At 36.6% G+C, this 21,540-nt stretch overlaps 1 protein-coding gene across 2 annotated transcripts in view; it reads right to left on the bottom strand.

The window, feature by feature from the left end:
- VAV3 (vav guanine nucleotide exchange factor 3) overlaps nt 1–21,540 on the bottom strand; it is a 193,810-nt gene that overhangs the window by 16,560 nt on the left and 155,710 nt on the right. For both annotated transcript variants that reach the window (XM_060774052.2, XM_060774053.2), the window contains exons 20-25: nt 20,028–20,164; nt 17,928–17,993; nt 12,747–12,781; nt 11,298–11,414; nt 9,494–9,581; nt 1,672–1,801 (exon numbers count right to left, since the gene is read on the bottom strand). In XM_060774052.2, the coding sequence (XP_060630035.2) occupies nt 1,672–1,801; nt 9,494–9,581; nt 11,298–11,414; nt 12,747–12,781; nt 17,928–17,993; nt 20,028–20,164 (573 nt within the window). The remainder of the gene's footprint in view (nt 1–1,671; nt 1,802–9,493; nt 9,582–11,297; nt 11,415–12,746; nt 12,782–17,927; nt 17,994–20,027; nt 20,165–21,540) is intronic.

Below are 21,540 nucleotides of genomic sequence, written 5' to 3'. Positions count from 1 at the left end.
GAAGGAAGAGCATGAAAAGAGAAATGCATGGACATTAACTGAAAACAAAATCATTAGAGGATTGGGAAGACAAAAGGCAAAAATATAGACAAGTCCACAGCAAAACCATAAATGTCCAAAAGGAAACAGAAAGAATGAAGAACAGGGTGGAAAGGGATTTTAAATTTTAAAATTTATAGTATTAACTCAGTGAGATCTGTCATTTCTGTAAACAAGCACAAGCTAGAAGTGTTTTCGTATGTGAAGCTTCAGGTCTGAGTCTTTTTCTCGCTATGTATGCCATCTGATCCCTGAAAATGCAGATTGGTGAAATGTAATGCAATCACAAATACTACATTCACATCTCAGTGATGGAAGAATGGGCTGGTTTTCACAGATGAGAGTATACAAAATGTTCTTCCACAGACATAATCTTCTAAATGAGAACCAAATGTGACTGGGGGATAAGAATTGCTAAGTGATGAAAACTAAAATGAAAAAAAAAGTGATTGACCAGTCAACATATAAGCCATGAGTAACTGGAATGTCCTTTCTCAGTTTCAACTAGCTATTACAATTTTCAGGGGGTAAAAATGGCTGCAAGGAACAAAGGATGGTAGTTCTATAGCAATCTCTACTACAAGGATAGATTTAGTCCTATTATTCCAAGTTCAAAAGATGGCAGCTTATTAATCATTTCAATGGAAGGGGAAAGAGGGTTGGTTGTGTGTGCATTTGGGGCTACCCAAATTATTCATATTCAGCCTAAACAGGTGTATTAAAATATTACCTACTTGACATTTTAAAATCCACTGGAGATTGGAGGTTATGAACTTCTAAACAGTATTCAAAAGGTATGATTTGAAAAAAAGAGCACTTGCCAAATGGATGCTTAAGCCTTTTCCAGATCCTTTTCTGTTTATTAATACATTGTCTGCACCTCTCTATCTGACTTTCTTTTGCATGTTCAGTGATGATTTGACTTCTACACAAAGGTTTCCTTCTGAATATTCTGGCTGAATCCAGAAAAGTTCTACAGTGGGACTTCCAGATCCATAGGTTCAGGATCCATAATTTCAATCAGTCGTGGATCATCATATTATTAAGTGGTGGCGATGTAAAAAATGCATGTGCAGAAATGACAATGTCATCACCATTTGATAATATGGGACATGACCATCCACATTTTTGTATCTGTATGGGTGCTGGAGCTAAACACTCATGGGTACATTAAGCCCTCTGTACTTAGAAACCTTAACAAACAGCAGTATAAATGGAATTGCTATGAATCTAAGGTTCTCCACAGCAATTCCACTTTACTGCATGTTATTTTAAATCAAACAAATAATTCATTTGAATGCCAAATGCAAGATTAGAACTACATGTTTATTAATTCATGCTGCCGAAACAGCACAACCAATGCAAAATGTCTGTTTACAAATCAATCGCTCACTTACATTTTTAATAGATGTTTGAATGCTGATTTGATTTAAGGACAGGCAGTCAGGAAGTCTAACAGGACCTGTTCATAAACCTGTCAGCAGATCTTGATTCTGCTTAGCTGCAGAAGAAAATCTAGCCAAATGCATTATCATATTAATTGGTTATAAGTCAAACATGCAAAATGGGAGAAGTTTTTAATATATTGCTGTTCTTTTTGTTATTAGAACAATGGCAAATGGGAATACTCACAGTTGCTACTTGCTCTGTTACTCCTTTGGTCAAGCAAATTTTCACATTCTTTGTATGGGTACTGAAGAGTTGTATCCAAACTTCTGAAGCCTTCTTTGAGGGAATGATGCTTGTAATACTCCACAAGTTCCTAGCAGAAGATATAGGAAACAGATAGTAAGTTTAATGACTATTCTCTTCTTACATTGTTTGGTTATAGCAGTTTAGAAAAGAGAGATTTACTCTTCCAAATGTAATGGAATACTACTGGAAGAACAGCAGTATTTCTTTTTACTGTTATTGAATAGACACTTGGTGAAAGTGACATGATTAAACAGAGAATTACAAGAGAAAAAGTCCATCTGAATGAAGCATGAGTGTTTGAGTTACACACAGGTAGCACTGCATTCAAAAATCCATTCAATTCATTAAAAACGAAGCATTAAAGATATCTGATGTACTTACAACAACATCAAATGAGAATAAGCTGTACTATCCATTTTACACCTGGATCACTTATCTCAGGGGAAAAAATATATCCTTAATATTAAAAATGACCATGCTGTAGACATTGCTAAAATATTATTCATCTATGCACGGGGAAGCTCTCAGTCATTATGAGCCCCTCTGACAGGGGCAAGAATTTCATGCCAAAATTCCTGAAGAAGTATAATTCTTTGGACCTTTACCTGTCTACTATTTCCTTGATGAGATTATTACTGTTGCTATGGTTCACTATTTCGCTTATTTTCAAGCTGGGTGGGAAAATTCTTGAAGACAGAAGGCTGAGAATTGTCCCAATACTTTTAACTTAATCCATCTTCTTGGGGGCACAAGGAACAATGCCACCATGATTTCCAAATTATTTTACGCCTAGATGGGTGGTTTTCCCAAACCCAGGAGTGATTGATATGCAAAGTTTTTTCAAGGACCTTTGAAAAGTGAAAAAATGAAAATAGTGGGGATCACTGGAGGTCAAGCTGGGCCCTGCATGTGGTCCATAAGGTCACACTTTGCCCATCTGATTTTGGAGGAAATGTTTTCTTTCTTAGGTAATTAAGCAGAAACAGTCTTACAAAAATGGGAGTGGGTCTCACCCTACATGCATCAATATCAACAAGAATGGAAATAGTGGCAATGACATTGGGAATGAGATGTCATATGGAAAAATCAGATTGGAGGTGTATTTGCCCAAATTGATACATAAATTGAATCTGCCTTAAATTATCACCTGTAGATAACTAGGAAGCTCAATTTTCTCCAAAACCTGAAATGTCAAATGAATATCTCCACATAGCCAATTCCATGTAGCAAACTTGCTTGTCAAAATTTTCCACTTAATGTTTCCACATCGAGTTACATACTGAGAAGGGGTAAAGTATAACTCTTTAAAAGCTGTTCCTAGCAGTCCTCGCCACTGACTAACCTGGCTAAGACTGCTGGGGCTTGCAGTTCAAGAACATCAGGAGGCCCATATGCAGTTCAGCCCTGGATCTTAATTACGTTTTAGCTTAAAATTATGTTTATATGATCAGACCGCTAGAGCAAGCAGCCTTCCATCAGGCAGCTACTGGTGTCAACTCATATTGATTCTTCAAGTGTTGCATGCTCCTGCTGTTTAATATGCCTGGCAATGTAACATTTGTGAATTCCAGTACAAGGTGACCAGGTATGCACCTCCCAAATTAATAGGTGACTAAAGATTTAATCTTCCAGTGGCTTTCACAGAGAAACTTCAGATGCTATTATCACCTTAATGTGCATTTAAAAATCTGTCTTTTGAAATAACAATATGTTTTGGAATACATATTTTGAGAGGAAATAGGCTCTGAAATCCTTATTTAAATGCAAATTTTCACGTGGATTTAAAATCAAACATTAATGCAGACTTATGAACAAACATATGCAAAATGAACATGGAAATATATTCTTTCTTCCATCCTTAACGGGATGGATCCATTCTGATTAAAATCCATCTCCTGCTCCTCATTGTAGTTTTTTATGGATGTGCATCTTCAAGGGGCAATAATATGCACACTCACTTGAACATACAAAGAGAAAAGGTGATGGTTTTTGAGCCCTAATATTCCTTACCAACCAAGTCCAGAAGTAATAAGCCAATTCGAAATTAAGCTTACGGAAGCTTCTAATCATCTTTGATCCTCTCATATGCTAATATCTAAATAAATTATCTTTTTATAAACCCAAAGCTATTGCTCTAGACATGCACATAATGTTGAAAAATAGGCCTAGTAGCTTCTCATCAGTGGAATCCAAAACGAATGGCCAGAATTAAGGTAAACATGTTCTGTATCTTTGGCATTTCACTATCTTCTTACCTCACTGTTTCCTACAAAGATGTCTAAATAAATTTCATTTGATAAAATGAATGGTGGTCCATTAATATTTACACCAAAATAAAGTTGTTCATTTTTAAGAGGGAACAAAATTGTTTGTTGTTTTCACATGTAATACAAATTGGTTCAAAACAAAATTAGCCCAAGTCTCACTTTTAAGTCATCCACTTAAACCACTGATTTCCAAGCCATAATTAACAGTCAAGTATGATTGAAGCACATGATTAACAAGTCAAGCATATGATTAACAAACTTTTTGGACACAACCTAAAAGCTGATCATATATAATATATGAATGTATGATCTACAGTAGTCCCTACACTTATCCTGGGGTTAGTGGCACAGGATACCTACATGAATAGAAAAACTGTGAATAAAAGTATTTTTAAAAAATCTATGGGAAACATCTCTAAGAATTGTTGGGTCTTTGTGGATGACTATATAAATGTTCAATCAGTGTAACTACTACTGTTTTAGTACAGCTACTCCTCCTCCTCCTCGTATCAAAGATATCACAATGCAAGCTGCTTTAAGTCTCCTTTGTGGAAAGAAAAAGTGGAGTTTAAATGACTATAAGAGCCGCCGCAAACTAGGCTCCTGCGGGAGCAAACCTTGCGAGCACGTCCTTGACATCATGAGACTGCGCCTCTCTCTCCGCCCCTTTCTCCGCCCCTTTCTCTGTGCTAGAGAAGAAAACCACTGGTTTTTCCTTTGCTAGGGCAGCATTGCCAGCGGTCTCTCACAGTTGAATTCTGCCAACTGAGAGAGTACGCTGGCAATGCTGCCCTAGCAAAGGAAAAACCACGCTGGCACGGAGAAAGGGGCGGAGAAAGGGGCGGGACGAGAGGCGGAGTCTCATGACGTCAGGGACGTGCTGGCAAGGTTTGCTCCCGCAGGAGCCTAGTTTGCGACGGGTCTAACAATAATTGTTCATGATTTACCTTAATTTCCAAAATATGCTATTGCGTATTTTCACACTGGTGCAGTTATGTGTGCATGAATGATTTCTATTATAAATTCCTGATTTATAAAATGAAAAGAGCAAATTTCTGTGACAAAATTCCCCTTTTAAACATGTATTTACTTTTTCCAGTAATACAATTTGGATCTTTCTTGTGCCACTAGAAACACAGGGTGAATACCTGTTACGGGCCCCATCTCCTCTCCCTTTTTTTAAAGACAGGAAAAATATTTGCTTGCAAGATTATTTGAAAGTACAGAAAGTACAGAAGTATCAGGTAATAGCACACCCCTTGCCCACAACATTGGCTGGCTCTCAAAGTGGAAAGGTGGAGATAAGAAGCTCTTTGTATTTAATCAGATGATATTAAGAGCGGGTCAGAGCAATTTGTCCTGCTGTCTTCAGAAGATGTAACAATGTACTTTCAAAAGCCGCATCTAAGTCAGAAGGTGCATGCAATATAAAATGGGATGACAGAACTCAAGTGTCAGAAAATGTCAGAGGATCAATATACTCAGGGCTTCCACTGGCATGAGATAATCATAGTTCTTATGTGTTTCCCCATGACAGATACATTTATTATAAGTTACCACCATTGAATTTTCATGCAAAAGCAGTTAATGTGACTACCAGGAGCCCACGTATACATTTCTCAAGAAATGAAAACAACCTGCTCCTGAATATAGATCTTAAATTATCCTTTGACAGTCAATGTGGGTGAGTAAATGCACATTGTTAAGACCACGGACATCTGTGTTTCAATCCACAGTTAACTGTGAAGCCGATTAGAGGCTTATTTACACTGCTTGCATATTACGGAGCCAGTTTGGAGCAGAGACGCTTCGGACTGGCCTCACAGGATACCACACACTCACTCCCCAAACTGCAGCAGTCATGGGGTGGACTGTACATGGACCAACTAGGCTGAGACCACTTTGGCCCAACTAGATGGTTGCTTTACTGTCCCTGTCCCTATTGCCAATATTAGAGGAATTGGGGCCGCAGCAGAAGAACAGAACAGTGAACCAGTTAGCATCAGATCAAGTCTCTGTTCCCAAACTGTAAGGCTGCTTTAGAGTTTCAGCCAAACTTCATAGTATTTCTTGATTTTTCCTTAAAGAAGAAAAAAACTGGGTTAACCCAATGAATCCTCACAATAAGGAGATAAGTCCTTTGAGATCACAAAGTTAGCCTGGGGGAATGACACAGTCAGTGTACGCTATTTGGTCCATGTACACAAGCCCTAGGTAAGCCTCAAAGGGTTCTGCAGGATAACGGAAAAAATCTTGTAAGCCTCCCTGATCAACCTCAGGGAAAAGCAAGATGAAAACCCTGTTGATCTGATATAAACGTTAATACTACAGAAACAAAAGAAAAGCCCTGTTATAACCAGGCTAAATGCTGATCTAGTCCATTTTAGGCCGCTTCTATGCTGCCATATAATCCAGATTATCAAAGCAGATTAAATGCTTTGAAATGGATTGTATGAGTCTACACTGCAATATAATCCAGTTCAAAGCAAATAATCTGGATTTTATATGGCAGTGTAGAAGGGGCCATAGTGTTTCCAAAATGGTCAATCAGTTCATAATAAGCAGGATATGACTTGCCACTACAGTTGCCATATTTGTAGCCACGTATCCTGTTTCTGATGCTAGGGGATGATAGATAGTTATCCTGACTTCCATGCCTTTCATGGTCCTAACCGAACATGAACTGGCTGAATCCTCTTTTAATCCATCAAAGTGACAGGTCATCAATACATCTTGGAGTAGTGAATTCAACTTCTTGTGGCAGGTGAGTTCCACAGGTAATATCCAGTACAATGTAACTATGCCAGTTAAAAGTGGTATAACTGTGCCATGTGAAAGAGAACACATGAAGCCTTGCAACATTCAAATGATCTTACTCCTTACTCCTAAACACACAGAGGCTCAGAACATAAGATACATTGAGTATTTGCTAAACAGTAGCTTTGAACTTGATAGGACACAACAACAAGGGTTGGCTGCCAAGTTTAAATTTAACAAGTCAAGGTATTCTGTTATTCAACCAAGGCAGGAACAAAGGACAGGTGTTTCACTTGAAGGCTACCATAAATCAGAAATAACTTGTAGGCACACAACAAAGAACAAATAGATTATGACCTCATCAAACTTTAAAGTTTGGTCAGTCCTGAGGTTATCAAGTCATGTTTTTAAAGTTTCCCTTGAGTTAGAAAGGACAAAATGGAAACTGGCCAGAACATGGAGAGGTAGTCATTATGGAGCCTTAATAAGCACCTTACTGAACCACTGGTTATCAATTATGCCTCATTTAGGGGCCTCTTACTATGAATCAGAATATAAATCAAATACCCTGATTCCATAACATTCAAAAAACCCAGCAAAATGACAAAAGTCTCAAGAGAACTTTTCACAGAGATTTATTATAAGATAACTTTATCCTTAGAAATGTCCTTTAATTCCTCATTTCTTTATATAAGATACGGTGTTTGTCAGATAAACACCCCTTGGCACAACTAAACAGAAACTTCAGAAGGTGGTCCTGCATATGACGGCATGGTTAATATTGATGCCAAAGAGATAAGGGGACAGAAAAGTATGCAAGATACAGATTCATAAAACCATGAAATTTGTTTTACAAGGAGATAAGAGCATGCTGTCTTTTTTCTCTAAATCTTGATTGTGTAAGTCTAAAGAAATCCTTAAGGAGTCCTCACATACTGCGAGTGGAGGAATTAGGTCCAAATATCAAAGCACAGGCATAACATCCAATTATTCTGCTTTCTCAAGTCACTGCATTTTGAGTTTCAAAATGAAAACACGGGCTGACTGTTTATTTACTGTAAAGTTCTATCTCATCAGCAATTCATCCAGTATTCTATTCAGCCGTACTGAAGTTTATCAAACCAAAATCAATTAGGCAGCCCAAGCTTCAGTCCAAGTGTTATTTATAAAACACAAACATTGCCAAGCTGGGCCAACCTCTGAATGATCATTATGGCTCAGGACCACTTTAGAAGCAATAACTTTAATGGCAAACATGAAACTTTGGTAATGGTTGCCATTTCTTTTTTAAATCTTCATGTCCATCAGCTTCAAAAGCAGGCTGACAAACAGAAACATCACTCACTCACACTTCCTGCTTGGTCTGGAAGTCCTCACTTCTATACCTATGTAAAATAATAACTCAACAGAAGCAGAAGTGTCAGAAAACCCATTAACTCGCTAGTGAAACAGTGAAGGAAATAGAATATAAATAATTTGAACTGGGAATATAGGAGGGGAATGCCTGCCAAGGGCTATAACATCTGAAAACAAGCAAGCAAATACCTAGGAATATGTCTGGACAGTTAATCAAAACACCATCACTATATGTTCATTTGCATTATTACCAAAAACAAATAAGCAGCAGAAAAAAGACTATATGACCCATATCTAGCATATGTGTGGGCGACTATTTCTGTAGGATTGTGAGACATATGGAATTTGTCCACCTCTAATCAGGCATACTGAATACTGACCTCCAATTGTGTTATTTACAAAGCAGGAGTGGGTAAAATGTGGCCATGGGACACATGTGATCCTCAGGGCTGTGGTCTCACAATAATTTTTATTTTCAAAAACTAGTTTTGGTTCTGAAATGCACCAAAATTATTTTCAGAAAGTGTGGAGGCTATTTTCTACACTTTGGGAGTTCCTTTGGACTCCCCAGAGATTAAAACAAAATTCTGCAAATGTTGTCCAAAAACAATTTGCCTCCAAATTCCTCCCAGGGGCCAGAAAAGTCTTGAAAGATGCTCCCAAATCTCCTAGAATGCGTTTGCAGAAAAAAAGTTAATTTTTTAGTGAGAGGAGATACTCCAAAATCCCTGGGAAAATCAGTGCAGCTCCCTTGTCCTCCACAGTTGCTCATTCCTATTTTAAAGGGTCTATTTCTGTGCTATTGCCCTTAAATTGTGGGATTTTTAAATTGATATTTTTCCCCATTTATAACTATTTGTTCTAGTAGGGTGCCAGCTTCATCACTTTAATTATTCCTATGATTGTGAATGTAAACAGTATGTTAAAAGGTAACACATCGTAAAGCCACCTTTAGTGTGAACATTTAGCAGCCAACCTGAATAAGATAGCTTGGATTGTCTACAATCTTCTAGACAACAACAACCATAATCCTGTAGCCATTAGGGGAATTAGCCATAAAATTTGACAAATTATTTTAGTTGTCCCCGCGAAAGTAACTTCCCCCATTTTTTGATGCATTGCATCTGCTATGACTCCTACCACATTTTCCCTGGTCACTGGTGTCCTAGTTCTCTGGATGAACCAAACTATTGGTCTAGACAAGTACTTGGACTTCTCCAACAACATCCTTTTTGTGTTTTTATGCATCACACTGATAAGAAATATAGACTGCTTCAGCATCATGCTGCTATGATATTTTTCCCTGTAGAACATCTATAAGATCAACTTAAAGAGATCTCAAGGGTGAGAGGAGAAGGAAAAATAAAAAACATGCTTACCATTAAACTTCTAAATTTCCTATTTTCTGCAATGTGAAAAAAGCATTCTCTTGTGAAAATCTTGATGTGTTTCACTTCGTTATTGTACCTGTGGGCAACGAATAACTTATGAATACAAATGTATTTTTAATCAGCAAAGATCGATAATTACTTGAGGCCATGCCCCACCACCAGATGAATAAATTCTTAAAACAAAATATAGATTCTTGCCAATACACTGTTGACACCTAATTAACAAAACACATTTACTAACGTCTGTCTGAAAACATAGCCTTAATTCAGATTTTCAAAAAGCCCTCCCAGCAAGATGTAATTATGGGATTTCATAATAATGACTGCATTCATGTTCACATTGACAAAACAAATGAGCAAGATTTCCTTTTTAAAAAAAAATCTTTATAGTTACATTCCATTTAAAGGAAGAGAAAATATTCTGTTATCCGAGTCAGTTTGTAGTCAAATCAGTTCTAGTTAAAATGCAAATGGAACATTAAATCACCTTATGCTAACCAGCATAAAGTCATTTGTGCCTCAAGTCAGAAAAGCCATTAGGGAAGTTTCTGTAGTGATGACTTGCAGAAAAAAAGGATGCCTAAAAGGGAATGGGTGGGATTGCCTTTGAGAAAGAAGCTAAAGGATGTGCTGCCCCCCCCCCCATACATATGGGTCCTTGGGTTAGTTGGATTCAAAACTTCTCCACTAATGCAGCAGTTCCTTCAACACATAAGAAACTAATTTGAGATTTAAAAACTACTCCAGAATTAGTAATTTAAAATTTTCTTTCAGCATTAATGATCACTCTTCCATCAGAACATTTCTAACAGTTAAACCAGAAATTTCCAAACAGTTTGTTGCAACACATTAATATATCAGCTGCAGTGTGCAGGTGTGTCAGATGAATACATTCATAAATAACACAAATCTTGGAAGTGTATGCTATTATCTTACAAATCATATTTTTAAAAATATATAAATGAAAAGTTTTCATGAGATATGTGGTGCCCCATACATTTCATTATTACAATTAATGCACATGTCCGTATCTTTTACAAGGGGTTTATTCAGTTTGTGAGTAAAATGGAATTACTGTATTGTGAAATCATGAATATCTAAAAAATATTACCAACATGAAATGTTTGGAAAACTCTATGATAAACAATTAGTCACTCCCAGAAATCCCAGCCAGGCTGACAAATAGTCAGAAATTCTGGAAGCTGAAGTTCAGGGGAACAAAGGTTGGAAACCATTCTAAGTCATGTATTTTGTATTACAGAATGTCGTAATGGAATGGAGAAATGGATAAATTCCGATTATTTTGCAACTGGACCTTAATGCAAAGGAATTCTATGTGTCCCAGGTTGGGGGGGGGGGGCTAGTCCCCAAATCCCCCAAATCCTGATTTTTTTAAAAAAAATCAACATTTTCCAGTTAAAATTGCCTCTAGGAGGGTATTCAAGTCTGCCTGAATACCCCCCCTGAAAGAATTATGATCTTGTACAGTTATCATTAGAAATTACAAAAATTCAGTTTTGCCCCCTTCCCATAATGTGAAACCCACACAGAATCAAGAAGTGCCGAAACTGCCCCTTCAACCCCACCCTGCCATGTCTACCTTCCATTGAATCACTTGTTGGATCAAACCATCTAGATTCTAAAACTTTTATCACACCATCTAGATTTTCATAAACAATTTACATTTATAGAAAGATAGATGAAATATGGAAATGTAGCAAATTGGAAACATTCGGACATCTATTATAGCAATAATAACATGTTTATCCAGAAAAAAATATATTCCACTTACTTAATGCTAATGGCGTATTCACCCGATTCTTTTGTCCTACAACGCACTAAATATGTGCTATTTACTCGGTTAATAAGTTCAGTCTCTGCTTGAAGCCTTTCCATTGTTCCTGCATACCTGCAAACAAAGAAAGTCCATTAACAATGCCATCCTTCAAAATGGAAGACATGAGCTTAAAAAGCAGTATTTTCAGGTGAACCACCTGACACATAATTTTGTGGGGTAATGAGATCATAGGAATGTTTTAAAAAGAAAAATGGTGTCTGATGATGGTGTTAAACTTCTTTAGTGTAATGAATGGTGTTTCCAGGTTACTCTTACATTGTTGTCATTTTTTAACATTTGGGGTGGGTGAAGTAACTAAAAGTAAGACATTGAGTTACTTTTTAAAAAAAAACACAAAGTTCCTTGCGCATTTTTATGTATGGAGACATGGAAGACAAAAAAAAAAAACATTCCAAAAGTAGCATACTGAGTGAGAACAAAGTTTCCTTATTGGTGTAAGAGGTAAAAAAAATGTGGCTTTCCCAATTTATTTTAAAGTGTACACCAAGGCATATTTTGCCATACTTTGATCAGAATTTGCCAGGTGTTTTGCTATTCTCTTTCCAACTATACAGTATATTTTGAAAAGTTGCCAGCAATGCAACAAATAATGTACCTTCAATATTGCAAAAAGTAAAGAGAACAGATTCGTTTTCCAACATTGTAAGGAATTGTGAAAAACAATTACATATAAAAAAAATAACTTTTCATGATTTGCCCAAATCCTTCTGCATGCATTTTTAAAAATTCAACAGTACGATGCACTTATAAAATATTGCTCGGCCATGTATATTTTCCACTATGACAACAAAATCCACATAGTTAAAGCAATGGTATTCCCCATAGTCACCTACGGATGTGAGAGCTGGACGATAGGGAAGGCTGAGAGAAGGAAGATAGATGCTTTTGAACTGTGGTGTTGGAGGAAAGTTCTGAGAATGCCTTGCACAACCAGAAGATCCAACCAGTCCATACTTCAGGAAATAAAGCCCAACTGCTCATTGGAGGGAAGGATAGTAGAGGCCAAGATGAAGTACTTTGGCCACATCATGAGAAGACAAGAAAGCTTAGAGAAGACAGTTATGCTGGGGAAAATGGAAGGAAAAAGGAAGAGGGGCCGGCCAAGGGCAGGATGGATGGGTGGGATCCTTGAAGCGACTGGATTGACATTGAAGGAGCTGGGGGTGGTAAAGGCCGACAGGGAGCTCTGGTGTGGACTGGTCCATGAGGTCACGAAGAGTCGGAAACGACCAAACAACAACACAACAAAATGCATTCATCTGAAGATTGAAAAGTTGACACCTAATAAACTAGACTTCTATTTTTACCATTTTTTAAATCTCAGGCTACCTAATTAAGATCCAGTCAAAACCAAAATGGTCCATAAAGACTGAAACTACTTACCATGTTTGGGAAGAGTAGTCCACAGGTTTAGGGACCTAAGAAGCAAACAAATAAACAAAAAAGCAGAAGCAAATTAGAATTAACTGTTTACATTTTTGACATGCCAGATAAATAGTGGAGTGCTAGATGAGCATTCCCAAACATAGAAACATGAAATTCCATCAGTCTACATCTTAAAAATGAATGATTAAAACACATACACTACATTATTGTGGGGATCATACCAAATAGGGGTTATTTCAATCAGCACAACTACCTCTTAAAACTGTATAACAGGAGACCCTGTACAACAATTAAATATTTATTGTAGAAATCTGCATAAACTCCTTTTACTAATAGATTTCCTTCTTTACTTCATCACAACACATAAAATACATTAAAAAAATTACACTTCCACCCAGAGCAGTAATTCAACAAAACAAAATTATATTTTACAGAAGAGACAAAACTATCTTTGAAAAAAAAGATATTACATAGCCATCTCATGTTTTTCCATACCAGGGCAGCCCAGGAATGTGAGGTGACACTTATTGTCCCCTCTCGTTCTCTGGGTTGTGGTGATATCCAAGCATGACATGGGTTCTGCCAGTCACTTGTCACCTGTAGTAATATTGGCCTTAGGATGTTGACAGTTTGCTATTTAGCCAATATCAAGTTGTTCACTCCCTCTGTTTTTGATTTTTTCACAACAGCTGGTGCGGAACTGATGGCTTCCATTTGAATCATTATTTTGCAGTATTTTAATAGTGCATCTACATATATGTAACAGAGTGATCTGAATGTAGCTGCGTAAGGACAAGGTGTGAATATTATTTAGATTGTTTTTACGGAGCTCTTAATTGTAACTCTTCTACAACACCCTTTCCTTCCAGAAAAGCGGGGAGACACTTCCAAAGATTATTTTTGCTCTCCCCCCGTCCAAAATTATGATAACAAACCAAGCATCCATATGATTCCATCCCAAAAATATGCAAACTGAACACAAAGTAGGCAGGAAGGGAAACATGTTGTCTATATTACTCATTCTTCCTCTGGCCTTTTTGAATGTCTGGGCAAAACATTCAAAAATAACTTTTGGTACAGAATAACTTTTGACTTATTCATAAGACATAAAAATCCATAATTTGGGCCCCAAACCTGCCCTCAATTTATATATGGGGGTAAATGTATACAAAGGTACATGCAGTAAGCTTGAAAATGTTTTTTGGGGGAAACAGTGCCAACTGCAGACAGAAAAATCCTATCATAACTATCTGGGGGGAAAGCATACTATAAATATTCCAGGCCTCAAGACATTTTTCATGCAATATTTACTCATCTTGCATTGTGATAAATGTGTTTTATACTGTTTCTAGGCAGTTTTATATGGACTGGTTGTAAAGGCTGTTATTTGATAATAATAGAAAGCTATGGTGCTTCAAAGAGTTGATGAATGTATTAGTATCTCCAAGTCTTATCGTTTGTCATAAAACAATGTTTATATTTTGCCCTTTCAGGTGAATGGTGGTGAAACATCAATTTATCTTTCTAGTAACAATGTGTCTCTAATATGCTGAGGATTGATGTTTATTCATACTGCAGATTCATGCAACACAACTTCTCCCTGATAAGAAAGGAACATATTTCACAGCAACTCATATAACTCATTGATAACACTCTCCTTTCAGATCTTTTAAATTCCCATCCATTCTCCTACTTGAATAAAAAAAATGTGACTGGCACATTTGACAACCTTTATCTGATATCTGTTGATTGCCCTCTGTCATAACATATCAATTATGTCAATTGTAACCATGAAACATTACGGAGTAAATCCAATTCCAAATAGAGAAGTGCCACTGAAACAAATGCAACCTATTAGATTCTATTTATTTAAATATGTTTACTTTAGTTGGACCTAAAAACGAATTTAGCCTGCTGTACCAAATTTAGAAGGAAACACAAAAAGAGTGACGGAAGACACATTTGGCTACAAGTTAGACATGCTTGTGTCTAACATGGAAATCAGAAAAAATTGAAGTATTAAATTTCAAATTAAACATTACATTGACTGCATGATCAGATTGAACATATCTGCATTTCATTTTCAACTATTTGCAAAGATCCCATTGAGGTAGAACCATCATATGGCCCCTGACTAATCTGGCCATTTAATCCATGGCCAGTCTGGTGTATTATGCTCAGGAGTGGTCCCAGATCAACTGGAATGCCAGTCACATAGATTGAGCCAGATCTTCAACAATGCTGTATCAATATCCTGTCAGTCCAGCTGGGGTGAGACCTCATCAGCCATGATGGCCCTGATCTCCATGTCACCTCTGCCACTTTTCACTGGCTACAGAACTACTGTGCTGAGGTCAAAATGAGGCACCCATATGATTAGCAAGGATGGCGCAGAGTGACTCACTCTTTCTTGACCTCAGAAGATACAACCTCAGAGAGTGCTGTGGCCAATCTGCATTTAGCAGCAGTTAAATGCATATTGTACTGATCAGAACAGGGAAACTTTGATTGCAACAGTGTACATGTGGACAACAGATCGGGCTGAATTGGACTCCTGCAAACTCCAGTGACACACAACTTTGCTTAGTGCAAAGCCAAGGTTTGTTAAGGGCTAAAAACTCTAATACTTAGCTGAAGTAACCATACATCATTAGAACTGCCAGCATCAGCTTTAGGATAATGCTCTTTTTTAATTCATATAGACATGATCATGGAGACAGGAGTTAACCTTCTTCACCAACACTCTTTTCCCAGTAACAAAGTAACTCCTACACAGGATACTTGAACCCTATGGGATCTTGGGGTTTATAATTCTAAATACTTCACCTTACACTACCAGTTTTGAGATATGACACTATAATTGGTGAGTATAAATATCTCTTCGTTATTTTCCACAAGATACAGATACTTCTGAATGTGACTTACAAGTCTGTAATAAGTTCTAAACAACAACAGAACATGTATTTATTCCAGTTTCAAGGTGTCTCCAATGGCAACTTTGTCCATTTCAGAAGTGACAAACAATAATGGAGCTATAGTTCAAAACATATTAGGGGAATGGTCATCTCACTACTACAAAACTCCAGTATCTGAGGATCAGCTATCCAAACTTTCCACAATTTCTGACACAAAAATCTGTTCACAAGTGAACTAGGATAGGGGATGAAGAAAGATAGATGCTGACAACTTTCCCCTTCCTTTGAAGTAGCAATATAAAAGGCTGAGTAGCTGCTGTACTACTGGGTAAAGCCTTGAGCAAGCAAGTGGGAGGAGAAGGTGCAGCTCAACCAGAGATGGGGATGGAGATATCTATGATTCATATATTGTTTTCTGTTAGAATTGTTAACTGTTATGAATTTCCACTCTGCCAAATACTGTCCTAGCCAAGACTGCTTTCACTTGGCCTTTGCAGCTGATCATTCCTGAAGAATATATATATATATATATATATATATATATATATATATATATTGCATTTAATGAGACTTATTTAGAGAAAACACACACTGACTTAAACATTCATGCAACTGCAATCCTTACAGGGCCTTTCCAAGAAACTAACAATGAGCGTAATTTATAATGAAAATTGATAAAAATGTGCACGTACACACATACATACAAAATCAGAGTTTAGCCAATGGGGGAAAATTGTGATAATTTGGTAAACCGCACAAATAAATTCAGAAGCTATAAAAACTATTTAAAATTGTCTATAGTTCAGTGCACTAAGAAAACACAAAATCTAAAAGCTTGACATAAAGTCAAGGAACAAAATGTGAATGGGATTATCAGAAATGCTATGAATTCAAAAGTGAGAGATGTTTATACGCCTAGTAGTAACATGATATCTGGTTAAAAAGAAGTAGTACATCTTTGTTTATTTTGTTCTCATATTTAAGAACCAATCATTTCAAGCCTTTCCCCCCTACTAGACTTGCATTTAATTATAGATTATGAGTTTGATACAGTTTACATTTCAATTTTTTGAGACTTTAACCGTATGAAATTCTTTTCATTGTAATTCTCTCCATTTTGCAAGTTACTTTGTGCCTCACTGTTTGGACAAAATGTGGTGTATTTTAAAAAGGGATGGGTAAGCGAAGAAAAAGAAAGATTCTTATAAATGTGTGGGTGATTTTGCATGCTTTGGGGCATTTTAACAAAAATAATTTGTTCACAAACTTTTGTGTGAAATTCATACCAACAAAAATAGTATTTATTTATTTGACCAGTCATATGACCATTTCAAAATAGAACACGAGTAAAAAAAAAAACAAGGTAAAAAGGTGAGGACAGTAGCACCAACTATTTTGTGCCAGGAAATTTTTCACAAAATATTTCCACATGCAAAATCATGCAACAAATGACCATTTCTCAACATAATGTTTCAAAATATCATGATATTCTTTTTCACCAAATCTAAGAAAAGATGCTTGAAATCCCCCTCTAGCATTGAGAAATCTGTACTCTCACTGAAGCAGGGATGTTGTTGAACAATTTAGTCTTAAATTAGGGAACTGGAGCCATTGCCCCTAGAGTCTTGGTCTGACCATGACTGAGCTTCTCATGCAGAACTTTGCTCTTAGACCAAATGATGTGAGCATGCACTTCAAGTTGATTTACTAGTTGATACTCTTAAAATATTCTGAAATGCATGGGAAATAAATTGAAGTGTTCAAGTAAAGTGAAAGCATGCAATCACAGGACATAACAGGCTAAGAACTTTGATTTGACAACTTTTGTAGTTTCAATATTAATTTCTGGAACCATTATTGTGATCTAATCTCTCTCTATAACTCAGTATGACTAGGAAATGTATTAGGATCAGAATATGCTAACATCACTCTGAAGAAAACAGCCAAGTGGTTGCACAAATTATTTGCTATAGGCTTTGAATTTACTGAATCTGAAATCTAATGAGATAATTTCACTTACTAAGTGTGAAGACCCATTTCTTGTGGCAATGTATTTCATATATATAATTTTAAATCTAATAGCTGTGAACCTTACAGTGACAGATTCTAAAATAACATTAAATATAGCACACAAACATGTAAACATTACAAAAATAATTTACATCCCACAAAGCAGGTTTAATACAAATGAATCACACAAACTCACTGCAAATGTTTTTGTAAATAATTATATTGGCAAATATTATTGTTTAGTTCTACTTACACATGGGCAAGGTTTTACAGCATCACTTGGGAAAAAACCAAGCTCACGGGTCACCAAATTTCTACCCTAGAACAAAACAAATATATTTTGTTAAAAAAAATAGTTGTTATTATTATGTGTCTTCAAGTAAGCTCTAACCTATGTCAAGCCATTTATCTTGGCTCGGTTGTTCAGGTTTTCCAGATTTTTTTTTTTACCATTGCATCCTCTAAGGTTGCGTATGATTTGCTGAAGGTTCTTTGGTGGATTTTCATAAATAAGCAGTGATTTGAACCATGGTCTTTTGTAATCCTAGTCCAACACTCAAACCACTGGATACACACACACATGTTATTTAAATGAGTGTTTCTTAAATTCTGCACAGTGTAAAAAGAACTGATTGAAGCACTGGAACCTGCCTGATAACAAGAAATAGCCACACTAAAATTAAAAACCTGGATTCAACCATGCACCATTAAAGCTGTGCTTCTTTCACACCTCCAAACATATTCAATATACACTCAATATATACAAAAAAGTATCCGTTTCTATTTACTAGCATTCAAAGCAATAAGTGCAACTGTAGAATAATCACTAAAAGCACAAGGCACTCCCTCTGGCATATTAGAACCATCTCTATCGAATCTCACATCCTGAAGAAGAAATCCTGTTAGATGATGTGCTTTCTGAAATAAACACAACTGGCATGAAGAAAAAAACAATTTATCTCTTGAATTTATACTACTTTTCAAGCTTATGCAAATCTCCAAAATTCAAGAATGTCCTGTCCTATGTTCACAAAATTAAGGTGCAAGTAGGCAGTTAGATTTCTTAAACAGCCATTTTGGAAAAAGTGGCATCTTCTCCCCTTTCCAGAAACTGTACTGCTTGGTAGCTGCATTATCAGGGACTCCTTCAAATGCCCTACATGTGTTCCTGAGCAGACAACTGCCAATTCTCCACCATCTATGTGCAACTCAAATAAGGCATACAAAAATCCCACCCATATAGAAGAGCTTGAACCTGCATGCGCAATCTCTTCATGCAGTGAGCATCTTATGGAAGGATATTTTCAAAGAAGATTAATCCCTCACATATTTAAATACTCTGGTCCCAGACAGGATCCATCATATTACTTTTTATCCTGTTGTTAACTGCCATCTAGTTGACTTCAGGTTATGGCAACCCTATGAATTAGAGACCTCAAAGTCAACCTATCATCAACAGTCCTGCTAAGATATTGGAGACTTGGGGTTGTGGTTTCCTTGATCCACTTGGAATGCCATCTTCTTTTTTCCTATTGTTTTCTGTCTTATCAAGCATTATTGTATTTTCTAGTGAGTCATGTAACAGTCTCAGTCTAGTCAGCTTGGCATCCAGGGAGAATTCAGGCTTGATTATCAGTCTTAATAAATTCAGATCTTTCTCATTATAAAAAAAGATTCTTAGAGGAGATTATGTGGTCAGCTCATACCGGCACTATCAACATCTGACTTAAATTGACAGTAAAATGACATAAGACAGCCGGCTTAGTGTAGCTAAGAATTGGACAAGGACACTGGAACAGACACTTCAGAACTGATATCGAATAATTTTTTTTGCTGTAGAATATATGTGGGAGGCTGATCTGGATCATTATTTTGTAATATAAATTACTAGATCAAGACTATGATGGAAATGATTAGTTAAAGACTTAAACTGACAACATGGCAACAAATGAAAATTCAGTGCAATAAAATCACAGTTATATTACCACAAACTGGTTCTCAATATTTCATGAAGTTTCTGTAAAGGATTGTCTAGTCTAAGTAATTTTCTAGAGGCTGGGCTAAATTATATTCAGTTAAATTTGGTTTGGGCTTGGGGTGCAGGTTAAAGCAGATAGCTCGATACCTATGTTAGAGACTGAGGTTTCTTTACAAGAGATATTTATCAAGCTAGATAACTAATTGGCCAGAAGGAGATGCCATTGGCCAAAACTTCTACAGAAATCAACTGCATCAAGTTGCTTTAGTTCCACTCTTCCCAACCTGGAACTGTGATGGAGGCTGTAGTTCAATATATTAGGAGATCATGAGACTGCGAAGGCTCCTTCAGCTATTTCTGTGTCACATACTTTACCTGCCAAAATAAGCTGTGTGCATCTCCTTTGATGAGTTCAATGATGTCTCCAACCTGGATATGTAGCGGAGGGCCATCGTGTGGACTTGGTTGTGGTACCCCATTATAGTGTCTAATTACTTGCATTTTTGGTAAACCTGAAACAATGAAGGGTAAAGATGATTTATGTTTGGTTAGTTACACAGAATAAAATAGTTGGACATCACATTATGCCATACAAATGCACATATCCCAATCATCTCAGTGACAACTGTTAGCTGTTTAATAAGAGCTAGGAAGAAAATCTAGAATATTTTTTAGTAGTGATCTTGGTAGCTATTGAAGATTCTAGGACTGTACTCCCCAAAAAGTAACTTCTGTAAGCTCTTGGAATTCAACAGGCCTGCTTTAGTATCTACCCCACCCCAACACAATTCTGCCAGGTATTTTGAGTTTTCTGCTGGCACTTATTTCAGTACACTTTTGCTATTGCTATTATGCCATATCTTGTTATTGGTTTTTAGATTTATTTTTCAATGTGTTAACAGGATTTATTGTTTCACATGTTGTTCCTATCCCAAGGACCGTTTTATTGAAAAGCAACACATACATGAAAAATATAAGTTACAAAAATGAAACAAAAAGGACAAAATAATCAAAACATAAAAAATAAAAACAGTATCAGGGTTCAGATTATGAAACTCAAGGGGAATATATATGAAATACTTAAACAACTTGACAGCCTCCCCAAGCAAGTAGTTTAGGGTGGAGAAATGGCTAAACATGTTCCAACAACTCACTGTACTTGACATATGAACTAAGTAATGAAAGAAGGGAGACTTCTCTCTCCCTGGCCTTTCCTGTATCATCATTATGAGAGTGGGAGATTGCTTAAGAAAACAGTACTTTTCTTTAGGTTGCTGCTTTGTTCATAAAAGCCCAGCATGCACAGTTAAATGGAAAAGAATCAATTTTTTCATCCACTCATTCCTGTCCTATTAATTCTCTCTTGAGGCACTAGTCAATTTCACCACCATAGATGCTCATCTTTTTTCAGAGTGTATACAGCTCAGGCCCAGTAAAAATCTATATCTTAAGATTATCGTTCTAATTTTAGAGCAAAAGGAGGGGAAAGAGAGAAGTGACAGATGTGATGAAGTAATGCTTTAGATGCTCATACACAGAAATTCTGCAGGTTTAGCATCAGTCTTATTCATGTCCTGTCAAAAAGCAAACACTGCAGACAACAGGATTCACAAACAATTCTGTATTTATGATATAATCTTTTGAAAAGAAAATCTCATTTTTCTTAAGTGTTATTGGATTTAAACCGTGATTCAACCTTTCAGTTGCACTCAACAAGCAAAATAACTCCCCCACAGTACCATCTGCAATAAGTACAAGATAGACTCTTCAATGAATTATGAAGCTGAAATGGCATCTTCTAACACATAGACTTACAACGTCAGAAAGTCTGGGGCCAATTTCCTGCCTTTGGGGCACTATGGGAACTATACACATTGCTTAAAATAAA

Source organism: Anolis sagrei, chromosome 4 (genome assembly GCF_037176765.1).
Source record: "Anolis sagrei isolate rAnoSag1 chromosome 4, rAnoSag1.mat, whole genome shotgun sequence".
NCBI classification, from domain to species: domain Eukaryota; kingdom Metazoa; phylum Chordata; class Lepidosauria; order Squamata; family Dactyloidae; genus Anolis; species Anolis sagrei.
Note: the sequence above shows the minus strand (reverse complement) of the source record. Positions and strands in the feature narration are given on the sequence as shown.